Genomic DNA, 24,993 nt, shown 5'->3' with positions numbered 1-24,993 from the left:
CTTGAGGCAAGGCTTTAAGTTTCCATTATTATCAGTGATACAATGACCTCTGCTTTCAGGCATGTGTGAAGAGTTAAATTCATGGTTTTGCTTCCTTTTCCCCTTCATTCTTAGCTCAAAAAAAAGTAATCTTAGCTCAGCTGAAAACCTTACTTCAATTTCAAAATTTGAGAAAATAGGGTTGCAAGCAATTGCAGTCAGTGATTCTTGGGAAGGGGCTGGTAGAAAGGTGTGCTCTCTCTCTCCTGGAATTATACACTATGGAATGTGTGGTAATCCTGTATGTGCACAATGGATTATTGAATAGTGAACGATCCCATTTCCTGTGCTTCAAGTTGTCTTGGGTCTGATTTCCCCCTTAAACAATTTTGCAGCTTCTAGAGTTACTTCTATGTTATCCTGAGTAGAAAGGACTACCAGATCCTTTGCAAGCAGTTTTCTCAAGTTTCTCTGTACATGGTAGCAAAACTACTATGTTATTTTATGTAATTTCTGTTTAATTTCATCTTTGAAATGCATCCAGTAAATTGTTCAGATTAAAAGGTTTAATTTGAATGGTTCTGCATGTCTCTGTCTAGAAACTGTGGTTTTACACTTTGGTTTGTTTCATTATAGAATGCCTAATACCATCTGTCCATTTCAAATGGATCCAGACCTGCAGGGTAAGGATTTTTTTGTCAATTTTCTCAAGAGGCATTTCTGTGTCTATTTGGACACAAACTAATGAGTTGTAATGAAGTCATGCCACTTTTAGAATCTGTGTTGTAACACACAAATGCCAAATTACATAGCTGTGCTGTTTTAGCCTTACAGTACTACCTGTATTTCTGTGTCTGTCCTGGCATCTTTCTTGCCATTCTCACCTTAGCTCATGGAATGGCCATGCATGCAGGGGCTGTGTCCACTGACTTACAATATATGATAAGGGTTTTTTTCATTTATTTTAACATAGATATACAGGATGACCATATGCTCCCTTTTTGAGTGTTAAATCTGAGGGTAAATGTCATCTGTTACATAACAAATAGCTCAAAATGCAGAACTAGTAGGCAGCCAGCTGGAAGATTTCAGGAAACGGTGCTCTTTTCTACACCTGAAAGAATTCCTTTGTCCGTTTCTGAACAAAGGACATTTACGAGTCTTGAGGTGAAATTTGTCTGCTGCAGAATGGTTATATGCTGGTGTTCTGTCCAAGGGGCAATCTTCATCTCTGTCAGAAATGAAAGGTTTTAGTTGTGGTGTGGCCTCAAATATCCTCTCATAAATAATAATCCTAAAATATTTTTGTATTTAATTTGGGCTTTTTTTCTGTGTGCGCTATTTACCTGTGTGTTTTTGCAGGTTAATTCTGGAATTATTGCTCAACAGACACAGAATGTCCTACTTTGAGGCCACAGATTGTCTATAAGGACAGATTCAAATAAAAAATGTAGTAAAAACAAATGACTAGCAGATGGGTATTAAAACAGATTCCCTCTGCTTAGAAAGGATCTTGCCCATGAAAGGTGTTTGAGTTGGATCATCTGTATGTTTCTAACATTTGCATTCCTTCTTAGAGAAAGAAAATAAACATTTGGGACTTAATCCATAGCCTGTTGAAAACAATGAGAATCCTTCCATTACCTTCAAAATAGCTTTTGATCAGGTCACTGAAGAAAGAGGACTGATGATACTACATGGAAGTCAAAATTCATTTTTCACATTTCATGACATACTGTACTACATCTCCAAATAATATCACAAAACATAATCTGACAAGAGCAACGCTAGACAGATGGTATAGCGGATACAGGCATACTTCTATATCCTAGGCAGCATCTGGGAACCAGCAGAGCTCATAATTTGCGAACTATTAACGTTAGTTTGGTACATTTGTGGGGAACCATTGCACATAGATTGGCCTGATTCCAGAGTAAACAAGTGGAGAGTTTTGTGCGTTATTGCTATTCAATTATGCATATTTGCTGTTTATCTTTGTCCTTCATCAACTGTGAGTAACTCTTCCTCTTTGAACTACAGGGATAGAGAGTCCCTGAGGACAGGAGGATAAGTAATAAATTCCATGCTAGTTTCTAAAGCTGTTGTGATCAAGCCTCTTTTATCATGAAGTTCTAGGTATGTGTGTAAAGCATCAGGTATAGGTCAAGTTCTGAAGCCCGTACTCACATCCCACTCGGAAAAACATCATTTAGTGATGTGAAAGGGATGAGCTGAAGTCATGTAATGACATGGGATTCAGTCAAGCAGTTTGAGTAGGATTACTAAGCAGAGATGTCAAAAGCCAGTTCCTCTGTTAAATTACTTATCTTCTGAGAGAGCCCCAGATGTTGATCCTGACGAAAAATTTGTTTAATGTTTGAAACAATATGCTTCCAAAACAATAACCCTGCTGTGTGGACTGACAAACTGTCCGTTGTATAAGAGCATCTCTATTCTGATCAAGAGCATTTTGCTTCAAGAAATACTATTTCACTGTGACTTTAGCTAAAAGTATGCATAGTGGATATCCTTTTTTCTGCTCTGTGGATACAGTTGATTCCCTAAGAAGCAGATGTGCTGTGTATACTAAATACTATTTTTATGATTCACAGTGTGGCCAGTCATAGGAGGACCATTTTCCCGCCAGAACTTTTGTGGGGGAGGGAAAGAAAGTATTTTCATTTTAATCAAAAATTTTCTACAAAGTATTGTGGGTTTTGGTTAAGACTAATTTTGGGTATTTCAGGTTTTGATTAAACAATGTGATTTTCAGTTTTTTATTGGAAGGAACCATTCTGTTGTAATGTGTGTTTGTTTTCTTTTACAGAGGCTTTCAATGATGTTCGGAGCTCTGTCTACAGAACAGCCCTAAAACTATGCTCAGTGCAGAGTCTGTGCCAGTGTTAGTAGATAGAGTCCTGTGCTTTGTCAGGGAAAAGAATTTGTAAAAATGCTATGCTGCTGTCACCATGGGTTTTGATGAATTCTGCTCTCTCATTTTATACCTGCGAATCTTAGAGAATATTACAAACATTTAAGAGCCAGATAGTACTTCCTATACAAAAATTTTTTTCCCCCTTTTGAATGTCAGTAGAAATACATTAGTAAAATTCTAAAGGCATGGGGGATTTGAATTACTATTACAATCTGCAACATTGCTATGTAGACATCACCAGCAATTATGAAACTATATATTGTTCTTCTCATTTAATGTCAAAATTTCATGGGTTTCTTAGTGATTGATTTATCGGATATAGACATGGACATCAAAAATGCATAGGATAGACATTATTAATGCTATAAATATTAATGAGAACAAAATAAAATACAAGAGACCGGAAAACCCCTGGCTAGTGCTTATTCCCCTTGGTTTTGAAGTGAACGAGATTTCTGTGCAAGTAGAGTTATGGAACAAAGTCCTGGACACTTAGCTTGCTTTGCAATTACTGTATGTAAATTCCATCTTGAGCTAAATTGCATGGAAATCGCCTTGAATTTTCCGCTTGAAGCAGTCTGTTGCTGAAAATGCACCATCGTTGCAAGTGAGCTCTTCAGGGTAGCATAGAAAAGATGACTAGATTGTTGGCCATGGCCATGTTTATTAGTTTGGGCACACTGTTGTGTGACTATATTTAATCTGATTTCGCACTCTATCTAGTAAATCTGCCTGGTGCTATGTGTCACAGCATGGAAGTGTCAAGTCATGCAGGCACTGTTTTTTCATTAGCTCTGTTGCAGAGTCCTTCATGCCCCTTCTTAGCTTTTGTAGCATCTACCCAGTTACTCTCTTCCTCCTTGAACACTGGTGCCCAGAGTTGCGTGCAGGATTCCAGATGGAGTATCAACCATGTCTCGCACTGATACTTTCCCATCTCTACTGGAAAGACCTTACATAGTATTCTAGGTTCTCCTCTGCTTCTTTAGCAGCTGTATTGTATTGACGGTGGTGAGAATGAATACATGCATATATGCCAGTGTTTCTCTTCTGATGTTACTTCTAATTGATCATGTCTCTGTTGTACTGGATGGGTCCTTTAAAAAGTCCTGGCTTCCCTCAGGATATTAGGATATAGTGGATATCAGTCATCCCTTCCCTCAGGATATTAGCTATACCTTGGCACATTTTATAATACAGCCTGCTTGCCCCTTTCTTGGCCAAAGCACCTCCCTTCTCTTTGTGCATGAAAAGAAAGCCTACATCTAAGCACAAATTGACTCCTGCATCCCAGGTGAGCTTTATTTTGAAGTACCAATGATGCATCATAGTTTTGTATTATATCTCTATACAAAGAGATTTGACTAGAAAAGTCCTCTTAAAAAAATCCTCACTCCTCCTTACTAGAAAACTATAATTTGGATGCAGTTATTCTATTTTCCTTCCCTTCCTAACTGCCCCTAAATCACATCCAGGGAATCTTAGTTGAGGTTTTCCATCTTTCCAGCTTCACAAGTTCAGCTAAATCCATAAACCCACCAAGACCTTTCCCAGTTTATTTCCTTTTTATGTTGCATACTGTTTTAGACTTCATTTTGCAGTCTTGTTTTAACTAGGCACTTTTAATTTAAAAAGTTCAGCTTCCATTCATGAGAAGACAGGAATCCTCATTCATTTCTCCCTTTATTTTCCTACAGTGGATCTAATTGATACTTCCTTGATTCAGCACATCCTATCAAGTGAACAGAGCTATGGGGAAAAGCAGATTTCTCTGAAAGTGTGGCAGCTCTCCGAGATGCTGAAGGAGCTGTTCCAAAGGGTGAGATTAGAAAAACCAGGCCAGGTAGATCCAAGAGCTGCCGAGTTCACACTGAGCCTGCTAGCTGCCATGTATGACAGGTGAGAGGAGGCACATGAGTAAATCCAGCACCTAGTACTGCTAGAGCAATTCCATTTCTATTATTCTAAAGCTGTTTCTGTAACAAACTGTCCCAAGTTGCAGATATTTTGCTAAAAATTACTCATGGTGGGAGTAGTTCAGCCATAGGAAGATGAGGCACAGAGCTTTACTAACAGTGTAATGTTTCCAAAATTATCTGAAAGTCCAGACCTGTACTAACCAGCCTATATTAACTTTTTCTGCGAACAACTTTGTACAGAGAGTGGTTCTTCTTTTGATTGCCAAGATATTTTGTTATACTCATGAAAATCCATATTTGCCTTTGAATGAGAGTATCCATGCATAGGTCAAGAAATTGCCAGTCACTTTTTACTATTTGTTATTCTTCAGCTTAAAAAGTTTATCAACCAATTATGAAACAAAAATATTGTCTCATAACTAAGCTGGTCAGCTAGCCCCTGTGAATAGCTAATAGCTTTTGGGAATAATAAGGAAGCAGCTTGCAAACTGTATTTTTCTCACATACTGTTTGTGACTAATGAATTAATTCACCAAAGGCAGGATTGTTTCATGAATATATCAGATTTGAAAGGAAAAGTCTAAGTTCACTGTTGAATTTATTCACCACAAATGAAATTCATTCCCTTCTGCATCACAGCAAAGCTTTTTAATAAGAATGTGAGTGAGATGTAAGTGGTCCATAGGACTTTTTCTTGAATTATTGTTAATTAGTAGTATGATCACTACTGTTAAGATCCCATATTATGAATTTTTTGTACTTACAAAAATCAATTAAGACTAGGTATAAAGCAGTGTATTTTGAAACAGCTAGAAATATGAAGAGCATTTAATAATTTGTGTGCTCTGAATACCACCATAAGGAAACTATTTAGGAGAATCTTCTTAACAGGATTATCTTGGTCTTTTTTTTCTTTTCCTAAAACAGCCTATCATTTTCTTCTTGCTGTAATTTCTTTTTTAATTTTTTTCCCCACAAATTTCTTGCTATATATACAGGATAGAAAAAGCTTCTTCTAATTTTCTTCTGATCATTTTTTTTCCCTGGAGTGCTGTTCTCCACTGTCAATAACGGAAAATTTTTCATGGCAAAAACACATAAGGACTTTTTAATATTCATATAGTAGTTTACTTATATGCCTACAGAAACCATATAAGAGTTTTTGATTGTACACTATATGAGATTTGAGAGTAACTGTCACAGGTTTGATTTTTGTATGTTCCCTTAAACAGTCTGGTGAATATGCTGTGTATATTTTCTTTCTTTTCAGCAAGTTTTTAGTCTTATTTAGCTTTATTTTTAGTAGTACAATGCTGAAGTATACAAAATAAGGCAAAATTTTTCTATGAAAGTTCTGGAAAGAACATGGGCTAAATGTATATTTTCAAAATGTATAAACTTTTGACCAACAAATCCCCATAGCCTATACCTTAGAGCGTATACTTACAGCTTTCTGCAGTGTGCTCTGTATCAATGAAGTATATCTAGAGACTCTTGAAGACAATTTTATGTAATGATATTTTAAAGTACAATACTGCCTTGCAAAAGCAATATCTTAAAAATAACATTCCAAGATTTCATGGGTTATGGCTTCCAATTCACATCTGTTTTGTCTTCAGACAAAGCCTGTGTTGCAAACACGGGTTCTAAATTAAGCTAGATTCTTTATGATTTGTGTTTCTTAACAGTTAAAACTAAAGTCCTGCTCCTGTATGTGTCCTTATGGCTAAACTGAGTTGCAGTGAAATTAAAGGGACTTGGCCCAAGAGGAGTTCAGTGCAGGCCTGGCACCCCAGTGAAGCTTTCTGATCATATAGTATATAAACCAGCTTGTAATTCTGCTTTCTCTTCTATATTTGGAAAGGCTTTCCACAAATAAAAAGCAGGACATATTTTAGGATATGTATTATAAATGTAAAGCTAAATTTTACTTGGAATGTGAGGTCTTTTGAGGAGATGCTGTCTTTTTGTTTTATGATTGCATGATATCTTGACCAGTTAATACTGAAATTGTGTTCAGTGACAAAGGGTCCCAGACATAAAAGTCAACATCACTAAAATGCTGCACCAGTTACATACATATAAAAGGACATGAATTTTGAAGCTGTCTTTCAACATAATATTTTTTTTCTTTTGAAGCTTCAGTTTTCACATTCTTGGTGAATGTAATTTAACTTACTTTATTTTCCTAGATCTGGAACAGGTTACATCAAAACTAGATCTGCTGCAGCTGCCCTAATTGCCCTTTCAGGAGACAGTCTACTTGCGAAATACAGAGGTGGGAAAGATACAATTTTATACACTGCCTAAAATGCTGAATGTTGAAAAAAAAATCTCCATTGTAATTTTTCAACATTAAAAGAGAATACCATTCTGGCATACAAAAAGTAAATTAAATTGACTACTGTAGGGAAAGGTGATGCAGAAGCATACTGTTTTATCAATGTCCATAGCAATCTTTGCATAAACAAAGTCTCAGAACAAGTCATAGTAAAGTTTAAGCTAAGTAGAGCTTAAAAATGAAGACCAAGTTCTGCTTGCCTAGCAGAAAAGGACAGAAAATCCCAAATTTTAAATTCTACTAGAGCAGGAAACAACTTTATATGTTTGATCCAAGAAGCTTTTAGAGCCCTTTTACTTCAGACAAAAATGCTTAAAGAGCTAAGTATGAAGGTCACTCAATGGAATGGGCAGCACAAAGATTTCTGCATGATTTAAACTCTTAGAATGGAGAACAAATGGATCACAAATGGCATATTGGCTTCATATTGTCCCATTGCACACTGTGTATTTCCTTCCAAATCACCTGGAATTAACGACTCACAATTTAAATATGGTAGCAGAACCACTGTTTCTTACAGCCATGAAAATGAGCTTGGTGTCTCCTTCATCCTTACCTGTCTTAACTGCCAGGGATAAGGAACTGCTATCACTTCCTTGCTTTCCTCCTTTTTCCCTTGCCTATGGGAAGAAAGAATTGTCACAGCAGTCACTGAGTGCCTGTTAAATACACAACTATAGGAGAACTTTCTTGAGAGAGGCTTATTTGGTAGGCAGCAATTGTCATGCAGATAGTTTGAGAATAAGTAGGAAGAAGATTCTTCAGGCTCTGCTGGGATTCCAGTTTCTTTCCTCTGGTTGTTTTCAGCTTTCTTTCAGTTTTATGCTGTCCATGATGGGAAGAAGGCCTTGATTACCCGTAGTGCCCTGAGAAGCCTACTAACAGACTTGAATCAGGTAATGCTACTGCAGTGCTGTTAGACAACAGGTCTCATAGGGAGAATCCTAATCTAGGAGGAAAATGTACAGGTTGCTATATTTTGTGTTTGACTGCATTATGGGACTGAAGTCAGTAGGGCTCTGTGTGGACACAGGGACCTACCATGCAGAGCTAGGCGTGTGCTCTAGGTAAAAGGATCAATTTCTATAGCTTTTCTCAGTCAAAATAACCACTGGCATCCGTGCCTCTGTGCCTTCATTTTGCCTGAGCTTACAGATCCTGGTAACAGTTGCATGCAACTGTCACTAAAGCAACTCCAAACTTCAGATGTCTGTACTTACTAGAATAGTAGACTTGCTTGCACTTGCAGGATAATGCCTTAGCATACTGGTATTTCCAGCTGACCTGGTGCTGAAAACAGGGTCTGAAAAATCACCCCTGGCACTCAATCCCACTGTCTTTTGGTATTCTGGTATGACAGCATACTATGTTGATTTATTACAATAAATGAGCTGGAAGCAAATCATTCTGACACATACTGAAATTGAAATATGAAATTGCACACTGATGGTATGAATTTGCACACATTTTCTTCAGTACCTTATGTAAAATGGCTTTTCTATAGATGCTTCGCCATCTATGTGCTGTCACCTTCTCAACAGAGCATGGTGGGAACATCTGTTTTTTATTGAGATGTTTCTGAGACTTTCTTCTCACTGCAGATCCCAGCCATTGTGGGAGAAAGCTGTGCTCTGTCTTGTGTGGAAATTGCTACTCAAAGTTGTTTCCGTGGGGTGAGTAAAATTCAGATGTCCTGAAAGTGACTTTGAATGTTTCTGGTTGATTAAAAATGCAAGTATATCAGAATATTAACATCCACCATTATCTACTTTTAAGGGAGAGGACTGTTTGTCAGTTCCACAGTATAGGAGAATTGATACCTATAGAAATGATGCTCAGTAAGATACTACTGGAGACATTTATTCCAAAACTTTTGGAAGCCAGTAACATTTTACATGAATGTAAAAACCTCTGATACTAGATTGGGGTCTGCTAGCATAGTTTTTGTTAGGAGTTCTAGATGAGGCACCAGCTCTTTTCAAGTAAATGCCTGAAATTGAGATGGATGTTCTTTCCAGGTTCTGAATTCTGCAATTGTTGAAGAAAAATTCCTGTCTTGGCTGAGATCAGAGCCTGCGCTTCTCCTGTGGCTCCCTGCATGTTACAGATTATCTGCCACAAAAATGGTTTCTCACCAGGTTAGATGTAGAGTCTGCAAGAATTTCCCCATTACAGGACTCAGGTGCGTCAGTAATTACTGTAATCTATAAAATACACATAAATAGTTCTTACCGTCATTTGCATATGCTATAGGCCCTAACTGATGTGTTAAGCAACAAACATGGGAATAATCTAATTCAACCAATCAAACGGGGAAAGAGAGGATCATCACAGGCTGGTGCTCAAGCCTGCATCCTGTTTCTATTTAGTTCACTATCACAGACATGATTATGGAGACTCACTGAAAGTCAGCTGGCAGTTCAGCGGTAGAACCAGAAATTGAACCTCTGCTTTGTCCCATCATCAGGCATAATAACTGGTTAGTTCACTTATCCACCTTACCACCTTATCCACTTAAGTAAAAACGCCTCGTGGTATAAAAGAGTGCTATCCATTACCCAGGGACCAGAATGCACAGGACATAATATTTTACTGTTATCTTCTTCTCACCAATAGCAAACTTGGATTTTTATTTTTTTGCAAAGTTGCAAATCCCACATCAATAATGTAATGATATTACAGTTCCATGTGAGTAGCAATTAGAGATAAGCTGGTATATAAGAAAGCTACGAAGATGTAACTGCATTCTCAAAAATGCTACTAGAACACCTGTTTCTTCATTGGACCAAATTTCAGTGCAGCAAATAAATAATTTAAAAGTCATGAGTGGGTTCTGGGGATTAGTCCATTGTCACTAGGACAAAATAACTCTTACATTTAGGGAATGCTGGGAAAGTCATTATTCTAACAAAGGTACATCTCTGCATTCCAGAACCCACGGATCTGGAATTCCAGTAATAGAGCTCGCTTGCACCAACTTCTCAGTAGTGGAAAAGTAACTTAATCCTTTTATTTTCCTGCACAGGTGTCGCTGTCTGAAGTGCTTGAATTTTGACCTTTGCCAGGGCTGCTTTTTCACTGGCCGTCTCAACAAACCACATAAGAGGTCACATCCTGTTGTGGAACACTGTGTGCAGGTACAGTCCCATTGTGCCGATTCATTTCCCTGTTCAGATTCTTCATGTGGGCAGTTAGGCAATAGGCTCATGAACTATATTGATTATGAAATTATGTTTATATCAGGCATCATGTCCATGAGACATTGGAATTATTCATCTGGGAACAGTTAATCAGGATAAGGAAAAAAAGGGGCATCTAAATTTAGAATGGATGTTTTGTTCTGAAATAACTGAATAGAGCCATGAAATGTCATAGAGAAAATCCCATCTTCTCCCCAGGGAGCTGTGTAGCAGATTCGCAATTTGTAGATTATCCTTAAACCTGTGAAAAGATCCCTTGGGGTGTCCCAGTGCTCCTCCTTCCCAGTCCCAACATGTCCTCATTCAGAAGTTAATTCAGCCTGAAGTTGCACTATTTCCTGCATGAAACTTCCTTTTTTCCAGACCTTTTCAACCTTACTGTAAACCTTATGTACCCATTTGACTCTATCAGTTAGGGACACGGCATGAAGAGCCAGCGTGGGCCCCTACTAAGCTCACCTACTTGGGCTCCATTACAGGGGCAGCTTGTGCTTTTTTCACACTAGTGGTGAAGATCAACACTGGAAATCTGTGTTTGGAAGATCAGCTCCTCCTCTGAGCAGGAGATTTCAGATCCTGTACCAGCAGCAGACAGCTTTTTTGTGGACCTATATAATATCATCTTCTTCAGTTTCACTGAATGAGCTGAAAAGCATCCATAAAGGTTTTCCTAGTAAGCTGTGCTTTATGGCCTCCTTCCTGGAACTATATGCTAGAACAGAACGATAATCGTATAGCCAGTGTCTGCACTGAAACTGAAGAATGTTAGACTGCTTCTGCAATCATCCTTTTTCTGGGGGAACATAAAACTATAGCCACTTACTTCATCGCTCTCTTTCTGAAAAGCAAACCTATTGTTAATACTATGGGAAATTATATCTGGATGGTCAATATTTGCATTAAAAATAACAGACACATTCATTCCTCCAAAGATCCTTTCGCATCCTCCATCTCTGAGAAAGCAGAAGAATCAAATGGCAATTGTTGTCCTCATGTAGAGATTTGTAATAGAAACATTAAAGTCAGTGTGAATGGAGAATGAATGGGAATGCATGGATGTGGAAGCACCAGAAGGAATGGCAGGAGGGTTAGTAAAAATGCAGTTGGTGATACAACCTAGATCAGCTGGTCAGTAATATCACTGTACTTCCACACACAGCTTCTCAGGACACCCAGATCAGAAAAACAAAAGGCAGCTTGAAACAAAGGACAAACTGCCATCTGAAGCTAATAAGAGATGATGAAGGGAAGGTAAAGAGCAAGACCTGTAGCCGTAAGACACCCAGATAAGGAGACAGAAGACAGTGAGTAAATCCTAATGATTTACAGAACAGGGCCTGGATGGAGAGACAAAAGATCATAGTCACTGTCAGCTCCTAAAGGAGCTAAAGGCACATCCAAAAACCAGCATGTGGTGACCAAATTAAGAAGAACACAGGAGGATTAAGGAGGACTAGATACTTGGCATCTCTTGTCTTCCATGTCACGGTCAGTGATCCTGGCCAGACCACGTGTGTCAAAGCTTAGTGCATGAGTGCTGGAGAAACCACCCAGACACGTCTATGTTAGTGCTTGTGAATGAGTTAGTGTGAGTAAATGAAATCAGTCTTCTTTTAAAATAAAATCCCCTCCCCCATCTGTACTGTCTGACATTGAGCTTTGCTACATTGTTGCTGCAATACTGCAGCTAGACTCAGGCTTCCTTTATGAAGTCCTACTGTAACACTAATCATGTAAACTGTACTTGCATGGCCAAAATCTATACCAAAGCTAAAAAGAGAAGCTGCTCTCTGCTGTAGATATCATTTCTACATCCTTTGTGTGAGACACAAAAGAATTGGTAGTTAACCAGTTTTCTCATACCTTCCATTCTAAGTAGGTGCTTGTCTAGGTAAGTCTTCACATTTTCTTTACCAAGGAGTGGGCAGCTGAGTGGGGATGGTATTTGAAATGTCAGCACTGTTTTTCTTTACTGTGCTGACACCTTGTGGTAATGTTATTACCATGCTGAGAAATTACAAGGATGCGTGCTGCATGTTTGCTTTGTGTTTTCCTGTTCAATCTGTCAGGGCTCCCCCATGTTCTGCACCTGGCAGAATATGTCTCACTGCCTGCATTTCCTGGCACGGAAGGGGTCTGTGTATCATTGTCCAACTTAGCTCCCAGCAGCCATGAGCCTCTTCAGCTGTCAAACGGTGGATCTTTGCTTTCTCCTGTTTTCGTCTTTGCCTTGGACTGTATCCACTTGTTTCTTACTGCTTCTGGGCAGCACTTGTTTGAAAATTCAGTCCTTTCTTGGTTGTCCATCATTCCAATAGATGTCAGCAAAGGCGAATGCAAAGCTCTTTCTCCGCACTATCAGGAACAACCTATTTCAAGAGCGCTGCAGAAGAAAGGAGGCTCAGAGAAGGAGGGCTCTCGAGATAATGGAGAAAAGGCACTTCCCTACTCAAAAAAACCCTCTGTGAGTTTGTTTCCAGTGAATTTTTACTCTCTGAATAGGATGTGTAGGCTGTAAGATATTGCTTGATGGTGTCTTTTGAGAAAGTGACTTTGTTATGACAGACACCATGTTGTGATTTTTCTATAAAATATGAAAGTATAAATGGTAAGTTGCTGCACAGTGTTCTGTAACTTAACTATGATTACCATGCTGGCAACCTAATGACCAATTGTCTTGTAAAATATAACATGCGTATGTCTTCCTTCCCTCTTTCCTAGTGTCATCTCTCTTTCTCCATGCCATTTCTTATCATGTTCAGTCTAGGGTCAAGCACTGCAAATATGTAGTACCTGACCCTGAACAACTGCATGGTTTTTTAACACTTCCTCTCTGTCAAAATCATTGGAAATTAACTCTCTGAATACTTCTTGCATGTTGGCCCATAGTGCATTCTTTGAGACTCATTCTCCTAAGTCCCCCTGAATGTCAGTCCTGTGGGATTGCTCACAACAGCGAGTAGCTGATCTCTTACATCACCATTCCAGTTCCTTCAGATCAGTTCTGATTTGCTTGCTTTTAGTTAATGTGTAAATGCATTACTGTATTTCCACTGACCATACTGGTTAATAAAGAACTGTATGGAAGTCTTGCTATGATTTTCTCTATAGTTGCTCCTTTCTTGCTTTGAGCTTTTGGTTGATATTTATGTGTAAAAACTGAAGAGAGTGATTATATGAGATAAGCACCACATATTTATGAAGGGTGAAATTCCATAGTAATTGTATAAAGGTCTAGCAGATCTCTTTCATCCTACATGTGTTCTCCATTTGAGACTTCAATGAAATTGAAATGGGGAAAAATAGTCACTCTTCTCCAAAGGAATGAATTTCATCCTTTTTGTCCTCATGAGAAAGGGGAGAAAAATCTGTTTGTAAAACTTGATCGTGCTACACTGATAGGTAAAGTTTTTGCTATTAGAAACCAGATTTTATATACAGTAAGGCCAATAGATGATAGTTACAGTGATTCTCACAGAGAATATTATTTCAGTTTTTGTTCTTTAGAACGCAGTAAAATGCTAAACATTTTTCATTGTTCATTTTTCCTCAGTCATATTCAGTAACAAAAATCCTTTCTTAATTCTCAGTATCATTTAATCCTGTCAATAATCAAGGTTTTTCTGTAACTCTGTGGGTTTTTCCTTACCAGTTATTTGTTCAGCAGTCAGTGAGATAAAGCAGAATTTGGGGTTGCCATTCTAGGTGTCACTGTGTGACTTGTAGGTGTCTCAGCCTTTCCTAGCATAAAATGGCCTGAACAGCAGGATTTCTGGTCCTTCTCTATCTTTTTGTAGTTGGTGTTCCCAGTATATTTAGTCCTTACCTAGTACTGGCTAAAGGAATTGAAAAGAAGCAGCAAATTGCACTGATGCTTAATGGGAGGAAAGAAGAATTTGCTGCTGAAGTGCTGTTGAAAGAGTAGAATTCATTCCAAGGAATTTCATTCTTGCAACCAAAACAGCCAGTGGGCATGGATAAATCATGGTTCTTGCTTAGTCAATGGCATAGTTGTCTGTCTGTGCATTAATTTTATCTTGATCATTCTGGGTACCAAAACTGTGTAAGGCCTAATCCATTCTCTACTCATTAATTTTTTGTTGGTATTACAGTGCCCCTGCAGAGCTCAGTGCATTACCACAGTCTGGCCCTGAAAACCTGCCTTTCCCAGTGGACAGACCTGTCCTGGAGTCACTCAGGGTCATATCTGAAAACAGAACAGTAACGCAGCAGAATGAGAATAATGGCAAAACACCTGAGCAAGGCAAGACAGCAGTTCAGGTGAGCCAAACATGAAGCTGTAATAAATAGTGCTAAAGCTTGAGGAAGACCTACCAACTTAACTGTTTGATTGCCTTCTGAATACCAATGAAGAAGAAATTTAATGCACAGCTTCAACTTTCTGTTATTTTCTCACTTATGAAAAAAAACCTGTTAATCTGAAAACTTGGTGAAGCAAAAGTGTGATACCTTTCCAAGGTTAGTGACTAACTGCTTGACTTCTGTGAATTTCTGAAGCGTACGTAAGAATATTTGCTCTGTTACTTTTTTTTTTTAATTTGCCTTCAAGTAGCATATTGAAGACCAGCTAATACTGGAGCCCTCTCTCCATTCCAACAGTAACAAAATGCCACCTCATCCTCCTTTTGCAAGCAAATGTCAAGGGAGGACATTTGATTCTCATTAAACTTAGGCCATTTCTATCACCATGGCAATATCAAGAGAACAGAATGGACCCTTTTTAAGGATGAACCCAGAGTAGTGTCCACTCCAACTAAAATAGATCATGTGTAAATCTCTCTTGTCAATCCAGTTCCAGGTTCTCTGTACAGAAACAGTGGACTGGGAAGGACAGTGTAAATAAAAATAAGTACATAACAGTTTTGTTTCTGTATTTACTTGAGAGGTTGGTAGTTCTCCGCACGTACTCAGAATATAGGAAACACTGGGTTGTCTTAAAACCAGTTTGTGTCATACACTCATCCTGTTCTTTCCAGAAGCCATGGGTGAAGTAAGTGAGAGTTAGCCTGTGTGTGACAGCCTTTGGCTGTCACTCCTGTGCTGCTCTTTGGAAGATCTGTCTTTTAGAACTTGCTGCCTGACACGATCTATAGTGCCAGCCAGCATATATATCTGCAGGAGCAGCTGTGCACAGGCATTATTTAAGTCAGAAGAATGTAATTTTGATGTCTTGGACTTGTCATTTCAGAAGATGGTGAGACAGGACTTTGCATCCCTGCTGTGGGATTCTGTCACACTCATTGTTGCCTTGTTCAGTTTCTCTCTGGACTGGGAATTCTTTATGAGCTGTTTTACACTTCTTTCCAACATGTTATAATGCAGATTTCAATCTGGCTTAAAAAGATGTAGACCGGAATTGCAACTCTAGGTAGCTTTTCAGAGAATCCATGAGCTTGAAGGCCCTGGGAACCCGGCTCTTAGTCTCACAATTTCCTGGCAGCCCTGATTCCAGCCCAGCTTACACCATGCCTCTATAGCAGCTTACCTGGAAGGTATTTGTCTCCCTGACTTCTGGGACTACTGTCCCCTGCATGACCCAGAGACTCCTCCTTCCATCCAAAGACCAGGAGTTTCTCTTCTCCCTTCTTCATCCAGTCTGTCTCCATCCATCTCCCTGTCCCAGAGCAGTTGTGTGACTTGGAAGAGACTGTTCCCAAATTGGAATCTTCCCTTTTGCAGAAATTCCAGGAAATGAGTTTTTGTTCTGATTGAAAACAAAACAAAACCTCAAACACTTAGAATTTGCCATAGGTCAAAGAATTTGTCCCATGGAAGAAATTTTCCAGTTAGAAATATTTTTTGTATCAGTTGATTGCAATCAGTTAGCTGGAAGAAGTTAACTAGTAAAAAATTGTAAAACAGACCGTGTGTCAAAATTTCCATGCTTACTTATAGCAAAATTTGCATAAAAAATGAAATGTGGTTGCTGATAAAATTATAAACAGGTGTTTTTCTCTCTTTCCTTATAGACAATAGCCTCTTCTGAGGCAGATGTGTTAAAAATGCATGAATCCATCAAAAGTATCCACAATGACACCAGGTAGGTAAATGCAGTAATACAGTGACTGAAGGCTGATGGGCAATGCTGTGCCAGTTAAGGGTTAGAAGAAAAATCATTTCTCCTTACTTTAGAGATTTTGAGATTAAAAAAAAAAATCCTATCAATTCAGGGTGAATGATAAAACTTAACAACAAAAATTGCAAATTAAGATAATTGGAAAAAACAATTTCAAGCCAAGCAAAACATTTCATTTTGCTTTCATCAGCTCTTCACTATTATAAATTAGTTCACATTTCTAAAAGTCATTTTTAATGGAAAGAATGATCTTTCTCATAGAAATATCAAAACAGGATATTTTCCCACATTTTTCTCTGAATAAAAAGTTAATCAAAGCCAACTTCTTAATTTACTTGTAGTGTTTAAATCAAGGCAGGATATCTTTCTAAAAAATATGCTGTAATTCAAATAGAGTTCCATGTAGTAACTATTGGGAAAAATTTCATGACTCAGATTATCATGGAAGTCCCTTTTGGTGTTCTAAGCTTTGACATGATTGAATATTCATTCCTAAACTATAATTTTTTTATGTGTGTGATATGGGTTTTGCTGTGACCTTGCTCACCTTTTCCTTTCACCTTTGCTCTTTCCCCTCCCTCATTTCTGTAGTTGTATATGAATGTGCTGTAGATATAATCATGTTTGTGACCACTGAAACCAATGGAATTAAAACAGCGCATAGAATTTGATCCTGAATTTACTCTCTTTATTTCCTTCAGTGTGTTGAGTTCCCTCTGTTCTTGTTTTGTTTCATTCTAATAAATCAATGTACAACTGCTATTGTACTGCTGTGCTGAAGGGCACTCCAAGACAAGCAAAGCATTTGCAGTTTCACTGTAAGTCTGTGTCCTTACCTCACTCTCTGTTCTCACATGGGAAAATTTTGAGATGGCAAACGTCCTCAGCTTTCACTGAAATTAGGAATAGTTGAGAGGATAGCTGGGTGTATGAATCACATTACTCAAGGGAAGCTCTTTGTTGTTATTTGTGGACCAGCTTACAGAAGTTATGTACCTGTTCACAGGACTGGGCTCTGAGATGATTGAAGGTAGTCAACACTTCACAGTAAAGGCCTATTAAATGCTGTTAAAAGGGACTACTGTAATACTAGTTTTAATTTCAAATGTTCTGAGGGACTGTCTGTTCAGCCAAGTCTTGCATAATTCCACTGAAGATAATGGGACTTTTCGCCTGTGTGAGCCAATGCATACCCAAAAGAAAGAGAATCAGCTGAACTTCTGGATGTAACTAAACAAGGCAGATAACTATTCTGGCTGTGTGATATGCAACAGTTGATTTATTGCTGCAGCATTAACCAGCTTTTATATGTCTCCACCTCAGTAGTGGGGAGAACAAAACTGTACTTCTACCCTGACTTCTTAGTCAGATCCTGCCTCTAGACCAGAGCTATGGGCGGTATTTTGGCATGCTCTGCTCTGAGCAGGTAATTTCTGAATCTCCTTTGGTGTGTGTGGGAGGGTGGCACTTCTCCTTGTAAAAAATCTCATTATCTTTTCAAGGACAGTGGCCTATGCAGGAACTATCTGTATTGTCAAACAAGCTGCACAAAAGGTCTGGAGCAAGAAGGAAATCAGTCAGAGAGGGAGAGAGGCTGTCATTATTCCTTTGCTGCCCAGGGAAAGACGGTGGGAATCTCCTGCAGGTCAGGGTTTGCCATAAGTAGTTTGCTTCTAGATGGAGAGGCTGCCCTAATGTCTGTCCCTGTTGCAGCTGCCTTTGTGGAAAGTGGCAAAAACCCAAGATGAAAGGGTCAGTCTTGACCCCACTTCTGCTCAGCAATCATCTTTCCTCATCTGGAACGTGTACAAGTATCTGAAGGGAGGGTGTCGAGAGGATGGGACCAGACTCTTTTCAGTGGTGCCGAGCGACAGGACGCGAGGCAATGGGCACAAACTGAAACACAGACACTTCCATCTGAACATGAGGAACACTCCTGTTCTTGATAATTCTGGTCTAAGACCAGCTCCTGAAATACTGGCCTCTAACCCTAGAGCTATCTCCTGAACTGACAGATAGGAGAAAGTTTGTACTACAGTATTTGCACTTTTCCGGGTTTGGGTGTGTGCGTGTGTGTGGGTAGGTGTGTAATGGGTTATTTGATCTAGTAAAATCCCCACCCTCCTGTGTTCCTGGCAGGTACATGAAGAAGCAATTCAACAAATTGAAAGACAAAGTACAGTTCCTTCACAACTGCCAGGAAGATAAAAGCTGCAAAATAGAAGCAAAGCTCCAAAGCCTGATAGCAAGCCATGAAAACCTGAAAATGAAGCTGCAGCAAGTGAAGCAAGAAGTAAAGGTATAGTGATAAATGTACCAAGAATCTTCACGGTTATGGGAAGTTACCAAGCATTAACTGTTCCTTTTCTTGTTGACCAGTATTCTTAATTTTATTTTGTGCACTCTCTGCTTGTCTGCTCAATCCACCTATTGTTTTTTTTCTTCAAAGACAGTATAGGCTCTCCATGGCAGGGATTTTCTTTTCATTCTGTATATATTCAGCACCTAGCACAGATATCAATGTCTGGGATGTTTAGATACTACTGCAATGAAAATAAGAATGAGAGGGGATTCCAATAGGAGTGAGAAAACGTTTTCCAACAGAATCGTTAGATACTTCATTGCAGTCTTTAGAGAAGAATCCTGTGTTGTCATGGGATAAACAAAATACTCTTTTGTCATTCCTAATTGCTGTCTTGCACAGGAATGTGATTTAGACCTCTTGTGAAAAATATTTTATTTGTATTCAATTATATTAACTCTTTAAAGTGTCTCTGAGATTCTGAAAGGTCCTGTTTTACAGGGAAGGCATGCACCTTCCTGTATGCCTTCTGGCACCTGCAGTGTTTTTGTGTATCCTCTTCTGCCATGCTGCTTTTTAGAGTGGTTTTCAAGGACTGTCAAACATATGGAAATGCCAGACAAGTCACTAGTGCACACTTGGTCAGCTGTATATCACATGCACAGAGGAGTCCAATATGACCTGGCATGTCATACCCTTCTGTGTGTGTGCTGTGACACTGGCCTGTCCACAACATGTGAGATTGGCTGCACACATACAGATAAGTGTCCAGTGCATGCACGGTCAGTTCAGTGCATCCCAGTTATGCCACACTCGGCATTCATGCAGTTTATGGTGTTTACCATCATAGCTCTGTCTGGAAAATCCCAAGCACAAATGTGGTACCAACAACAAACCTGTTTTTGGAATTTCGAATGTTAACATATATGAGGTGTTTGATATGGGCCACACTGTACAATATACATATATTTTTTTCCTTAGTTAAATTTTCTGAAAATTTTTTCTAAAATAATTTAATATTGGAACATTATTATTCCCACGTTTCAGTGACATTAAAGAGTATAATGTCTTCAGATTGGAAATGTGGAAAAAGTGGCCACATAGATTTCTCCAAACTCAGACACAGGGTTTTATGTTATTGCAGGGAATTATCTTATTTGTGAAAAGAATGGTTTGGTACACTAGAAATTAAAAAAAAAAAAAATCTGACCCAAAATTATTTTCCCATCTTTTTTAATACTACCAGCAAACCAAAATATAAATTATTTTCACAACCTAGTTTCTGTTTTTGTCTATTGTAGGCGATATTACAGTCATCAGACCATTCATCATTTGTACTGTGTCAAAATACGATGCCAAGAAATGAGCATGCCTTGCTGGAAAGAAGAATGCAGGATGAATTAAATCCTGCCCTAATAAAGCCTATTTCCAGAAAATGTACAGACTGGAAATCTTTGAATCCCCCCAACTCCGCAAATAAAATGCAGGTTTTACAGGCTCCAGAGGCTATTGCTGCAGCGAACTTTATGTTCTCAGAAGATCCACTGGAGTTAGTGTCCTTGCAAAGTGACAGACCTTTTATGGGACAGTATAAAAAAGCAAAAGAGAATCAAACACATCTGCCCCAAATGACAGAAAACTCCCTCAGTGGAATCATGAGGAATACAGCTCTTGTTCCCACGGCAGTACAGATACCACCTCATGAGAAAGAAGTCAGCGAGGAAGCAGAACTGCAGCAGCTAGTGATGAAACTGAGGGATGCGTTGTCTCTCCAAGCCCGACCAGGTAAAAGTTCTCCAAATTAACTAGACACTGTCTTCTCACCTTCATCCAGTTTACTCCATAATAGCGTACTCGGCTTGTAATCAGTTAGCCCTCAGAGGAAAGTCAGAATCTTGCCTTTGCCATTGTAGAATTACTTCAGCACCACATTGCTGTAAGGTGGAGTTTAGTCCCTAATGCTTGAGTAATTTGAAGCAGGATAAGACAAAGCTCTTAACAGAAAGTCAGTCTCCGCAGTCAATTAAGGAACAAACTCATGCTGGTAAAGGCACCAGAGATCTTTTCTGTTGCCACCTCTATGACATTGTAGCTATGGCTCTAGTCCCAGACAGACTCCCAGCAGTACAAAATAGCTTTGTAATCAATGGTCTTACTACAGCAGAGCTTTATTCAGTGCTCAGGATGCCTCACTTTTGATAATGAGGATGTAATGAAGAGAGGTGACAGACAAAGCTGCTGTTTCTATATAGCTATCTTAAATTGGAGTTTTATAAAGAGTTTTTCAGAGCTCCCACGGAATCCAAATGCTCTGAGAGACCTAAAATCTGTTCTCTGTTTCAGCTCAAGAGTCTGCTTTGAAGCAGCAGTTCTTCTCTACAGCTGAAGATGTTTGCAGATCCTTCTCTGACCTCATCAACCAAATAACTTTGCCAGTTTGGAAGTGATGGAAACTAGCATTCACCTTACAGCTTCACAGAAATATTGAAGGTAATTGAAGCCATGTCACTCTAAAGTGTCTCAGATATTTCACTGTAATAACATAGCATAACAGAGTTCTGCCTTTACTGACTTCACCAGGGCCTCTAAACTGATGTTAGAGAAGGATGTCCCTTTCTACTGGTGGTTTCCAGCTCATTTGCAGAAGATGGAGGGCCATCTGATAAAATTCAGCATGTCCTCACTAATGCTACACTGGTTTACACAACTTCCTGTCCTGTACTTTCTTCTCACTGCTTTATAACTGATAATGCTTTGTGTTTCAGGAACATCTGTTTTTTACATAAGAGATAGCTTGAGTCAACTAGTGTCAGTGATATATCATCTGTCATATCATTGTTTCGCAGACTGAATGGAAGGAATAAATTCTGAACTGTCAGCCTTCTCAATACTTAAGTATTCACATTTTTGCAAACAGTTGAATTCATATTTAAAGGAAAAGATGTTCTGAACAGATAAAGGAATTTGATTGCTTTAGAAGGGCCCTTCATTATTGCTTAATATATATGTAAGTACAGAATTTATAATACAAATGTAATGTTACTTGCAGCATCTAAAATATTGGAAAAGTATTTCTTTTTCTTTGATTGCTAGCACTGTGTTTTCTAAAACTCTTAGAGTATTAAAAATACTTATCAAGCCTATATACTCACACACAGGCATATATATGCATGTAAGTAAGCACAAACTGTGTGGAAGTTTGTAAATCGATGATTGGCTTTAGCTAACAGATGCACTTGTTGAAGTCAATTGCAAAGCTTCTATTAGGCATCACCAGAGAAGCAGTCTGGGATTTGAAGAGAAAGGAAAATACCAGACAAAAGCACCATCATATATGGCTTTGATCCATCCCTATTACAGCCTAGCTTCATTTCTTATGATAATGGGTACGTGAAGGCCTTAGAGGGAATTTTGCTCATTCTTAGAAGAAAAATAATAGGTGCTCATTGCTTTCCTTGTATTACTTCCTGTTGGCTGCATGTTTCTTACAACGGTGCCACTTCAGTGATTTCAGTGAGATGCATTGGTATAACATGTGATGATAGAGAGGATCATTGAATGTGCGTTGTTTTAATGATAGCAGTTCTGAAGATTGAGGTAATGGGTGAAGACAGGGTATGTTAATGATAATTAATGATGTTATTACAAGAGGTTGTACTATTTTGGGTTGTTAATTATTTGTTAAATAACAACATGAACTAATAGCAAACTTACTGATTCCTTAGCAGTGCAGATGATTGCCCAGTTCTCTCTCTTTAGCTGTTGATACACCATGGTTTGAGTTCTTTCCTAGGAATTGTGCTGTATCTCTTGTTGATGACAGCAGCAAGACAGACATTTATTCTGATAGTGCACAAAAGTGTTTTAAAGATCTGAGAAATATAAATGATTCAGTACCACTTCAGAGAGTAAAATTATAGGTCCAGCTACTTGTTGTCACTGTTCTGGAGGAGGTATACAAAAAACAGTGAATGAATATGTGGATGTGGGCTCAAAAGCAGTCATGGTTCAAGAGCAATTTACATACTCTTAAGTGTTTTAGTTGAAGTCACTGGAACATAGCAGCTTACTAAGAAAGAAAAGACTCCTAATGGTTACAGGAATTTGTTTGTGACTACTAAGAAAAAAAATCAATTTGGGTGAAAGCAAATTATTTTGGAAGCTCTGAGAGAAAAGTCAGGTAAATTACATATGCTAAAACTTAGCTTCATATATAATCAAACAGGGTTAGGCTGATGTGATTGAAAAGGCCAATGAAAATATAGTGTTTAAGAAAAGCTACTCAGCAAAACACTCAATTTTCCACCTAGAGTTTCCTGGTTTTGTATTTTTTAGAATGAATTATAATCACTGAGATAAATGGACTGTCTGACTTGTATTAAAATGACTAGAAAATCTGTTTTCTTCTGGTAGCACCTCAGCCACCTCCTTGAAAGACCTTACACTGTGGTGGTGATGATAATGAACATTCCTGGTTCTTTCTGCTACTTTTGGTTACAGGAAGCCTTAATTATGCATAATGCAAATATTCAAGAATTACAAACCACAGATAATGGTATGGAACTGGAAGTTAACAAACAATTTGCAAAGGCAAGGTGTAAAGGGTGAAAAATAAAGAAAGTAACTGAAGGAGGAGGACCCCAGAAAACACTTAGCGATGAGGTCACTAGAACATGGATGCATCTGTATTCTGACTTAAACAGGATATAGTGTGAGACAGAAACTTAGTAGCTTTTGTGATATAACAGTGCCAAGAGATACAAAGAACAGGCCAAGGAACATAACTACTGATATTGAGAAGATACCCATCAGCTTCTGATGAGGCTTTAAATACCCTTCAGAGTCAGTGCAACTGAATTAAAATTGGTCATAAACAGCAACAGCTGAAAAATACTGGTTTGGTCAGGTGCAATAGGGGGACAGGTCTGGAATGCAAATCATTACAAATGGGTATCACTGAACCTCTTAGCATTTAGCTCTTACTTCATGGCAGGAGATAAAGACTCAAGGAAGTGTTTTCCATGCTGTTAGGCAGCTGTTTAGCTGCCAATTCCCTATAAGATGAAAGGAACAAAATCCCAAGCCCTTTATTTTGTTGTTACTCAGTCCAGCTCACAGTGAAGCAATCTCAGTCAGGCATGAGGTAGTTTGACAGAGAAAAAGGTACCTAGGGCTTGCATTGCCAGCTTTCCTCTGGGTGACTCCTCATGTGTCATGTTTATATTTACCCCACTGAAGTATCATGAACAGTTCTGTAGGAGGTGAGAGGAAAAAGTTATGATTTTTTTTTCCTCCTCTATGTTACTCTAACAAAAATATAGTCCAAGATACCTCCAAGTGTTACAGTTCTGAGGGATGCTCTGAATTTAAATAATCTGAAGTAATTGGAGTCATTTTCAAGGGGGGTGTGGTAGAAATGCTAGTAAATTGTGCAGAGTAATTTGTTGTTTGATCAGATATATTCATTATTGTGACATTAATGCTTTCTGCTTCTGGGCTGCAATGATTTGTGATCATAAGCCTAGTTAATTACTAAGAAAACCCAAGCATTTTTTTACTTAGAGTCCCCTGCTCATTAAACTTAGGATTTAATAAGATGGTAAGCATTACTACAGCCTCTTTTAAAAATGGAAATGTTGACCACATGGATTTGCGCAACCTCAGACAGGAAGTTTTATTTTATCACAAGGATTAAGGAAACAAGGACTCAACAAGGCCAAGGATGTAAAGCGTTTCCTGAACAGCCACCTTCATCACAGGTTTCTGACTTGCAATGCTGGAAGAAAATGGAAGATCACATAGCAAATTAGTGGGAGAGTCAGAGCCTCCTCTCTGTCAAATGTCCCCATGCCTTTGGGCTTGTGCCTCTTTGATCATTTAAGATGTCCCCACCTGGAGCACATGCTCATTCTGTCCTTTTCCTGTCACACTCAGACTGAGGAACAGTAAGCCACAGTAGCTGCAAACACACCCCTGGTTCTTACCTCAAGATCTGCAATGAAGATCACAGGGGAGAGGGATAGGAGGCAATGCCTTGTCTATAATCACGGGCCCATTTTGAATTATTCCTTTGAGAATGTACAGCAAACCTACTCACATTCCATATTCACAGCACTTTCTTTTTCTTAACACAGCCAACCTCAAAGGCCCAAATTTATAGTGAGTGAATGAATAGCAAACATCAGCATCATCCAGTTCTGTTTTCCTGTCAAACTGTCAA

General features: G+C 38.7%; 1 protein-coding gene across 1 annotated transcript; it reads left to right on the top strand.

The window, feature by feature from the left end:
- The first annotated feature begins 616 nt into the window (after positions 1 to 616).
- On the top strand, positions 617 to 21,253 carry DYTN (dystrotelin). Its single transcript, XM_013952194.1, has 14 exons — positions 617 to 662; positions 2,807 to 2,881; positions 4,612 to 4,813; positions 7,026 to 7,111; positions 7,982 to 8,070; positions 8,776 to 8,847; positions 9,193 to 9,356; positions 10,200 to 10,311; positions 12,693 to 12,838; positions 14,487 to 14,655; positions 16,365 to 16,435; positions 18,611 to 18,770; positions 20,075 to 20,558; positions 21,117 to 21,253. The coding sequence occupies exons 1-14, from the start codon at positions 617 to 619 to the stop codon at positions 21,218 to 21,220; spliced, it is 1,980 nt and encodes a 659-aa protein (XP_013807648.1). The 3' UTR covers positions 21,221 to 21,253.
- Positions 21,254 to 24,993: the final 3,740 nt, after the last annotated feature.

This window comes from Apteryx mantelli, chromosome 6, assembly GCF_036417845.1.
Source record: "Apteryx mantelli isolate bAptMan1 chromosome 6, bAptMan1.hap1, whole genome shotgun sequence".
NCBI lineage: Eukaryota > Metazoa > Chordata > Aves > Apterygiformes > Apterygidae > Apteryx > Apteryx mantelli.
This window is presented reverse-complemented; position numbering and strand designations above follow the sequence as displayed.

Coding starts and splice junctions, on each gene's coding strand:
- DYTN (XM_013952194.1), top strand. CDS start 617: ATGCCTAATACCATCTGTCCATTTCAAATGGATCCAGACCTGCAGG. Junction 663..2,806: donor AATGGATCCAGACCTGCAGG/GTAAGGATTTTT, acceptor TTTCTTTTACAG/AGGCTTTCAATGATGTTCGG. Junction 20,559..21,116: donor GTCTCTCCAAGCCCGACCAG/GTAAAAGTTCTC, acceptor TCTCTGTTTCAG/CTCAAGAGTCTGCTTTGAAG.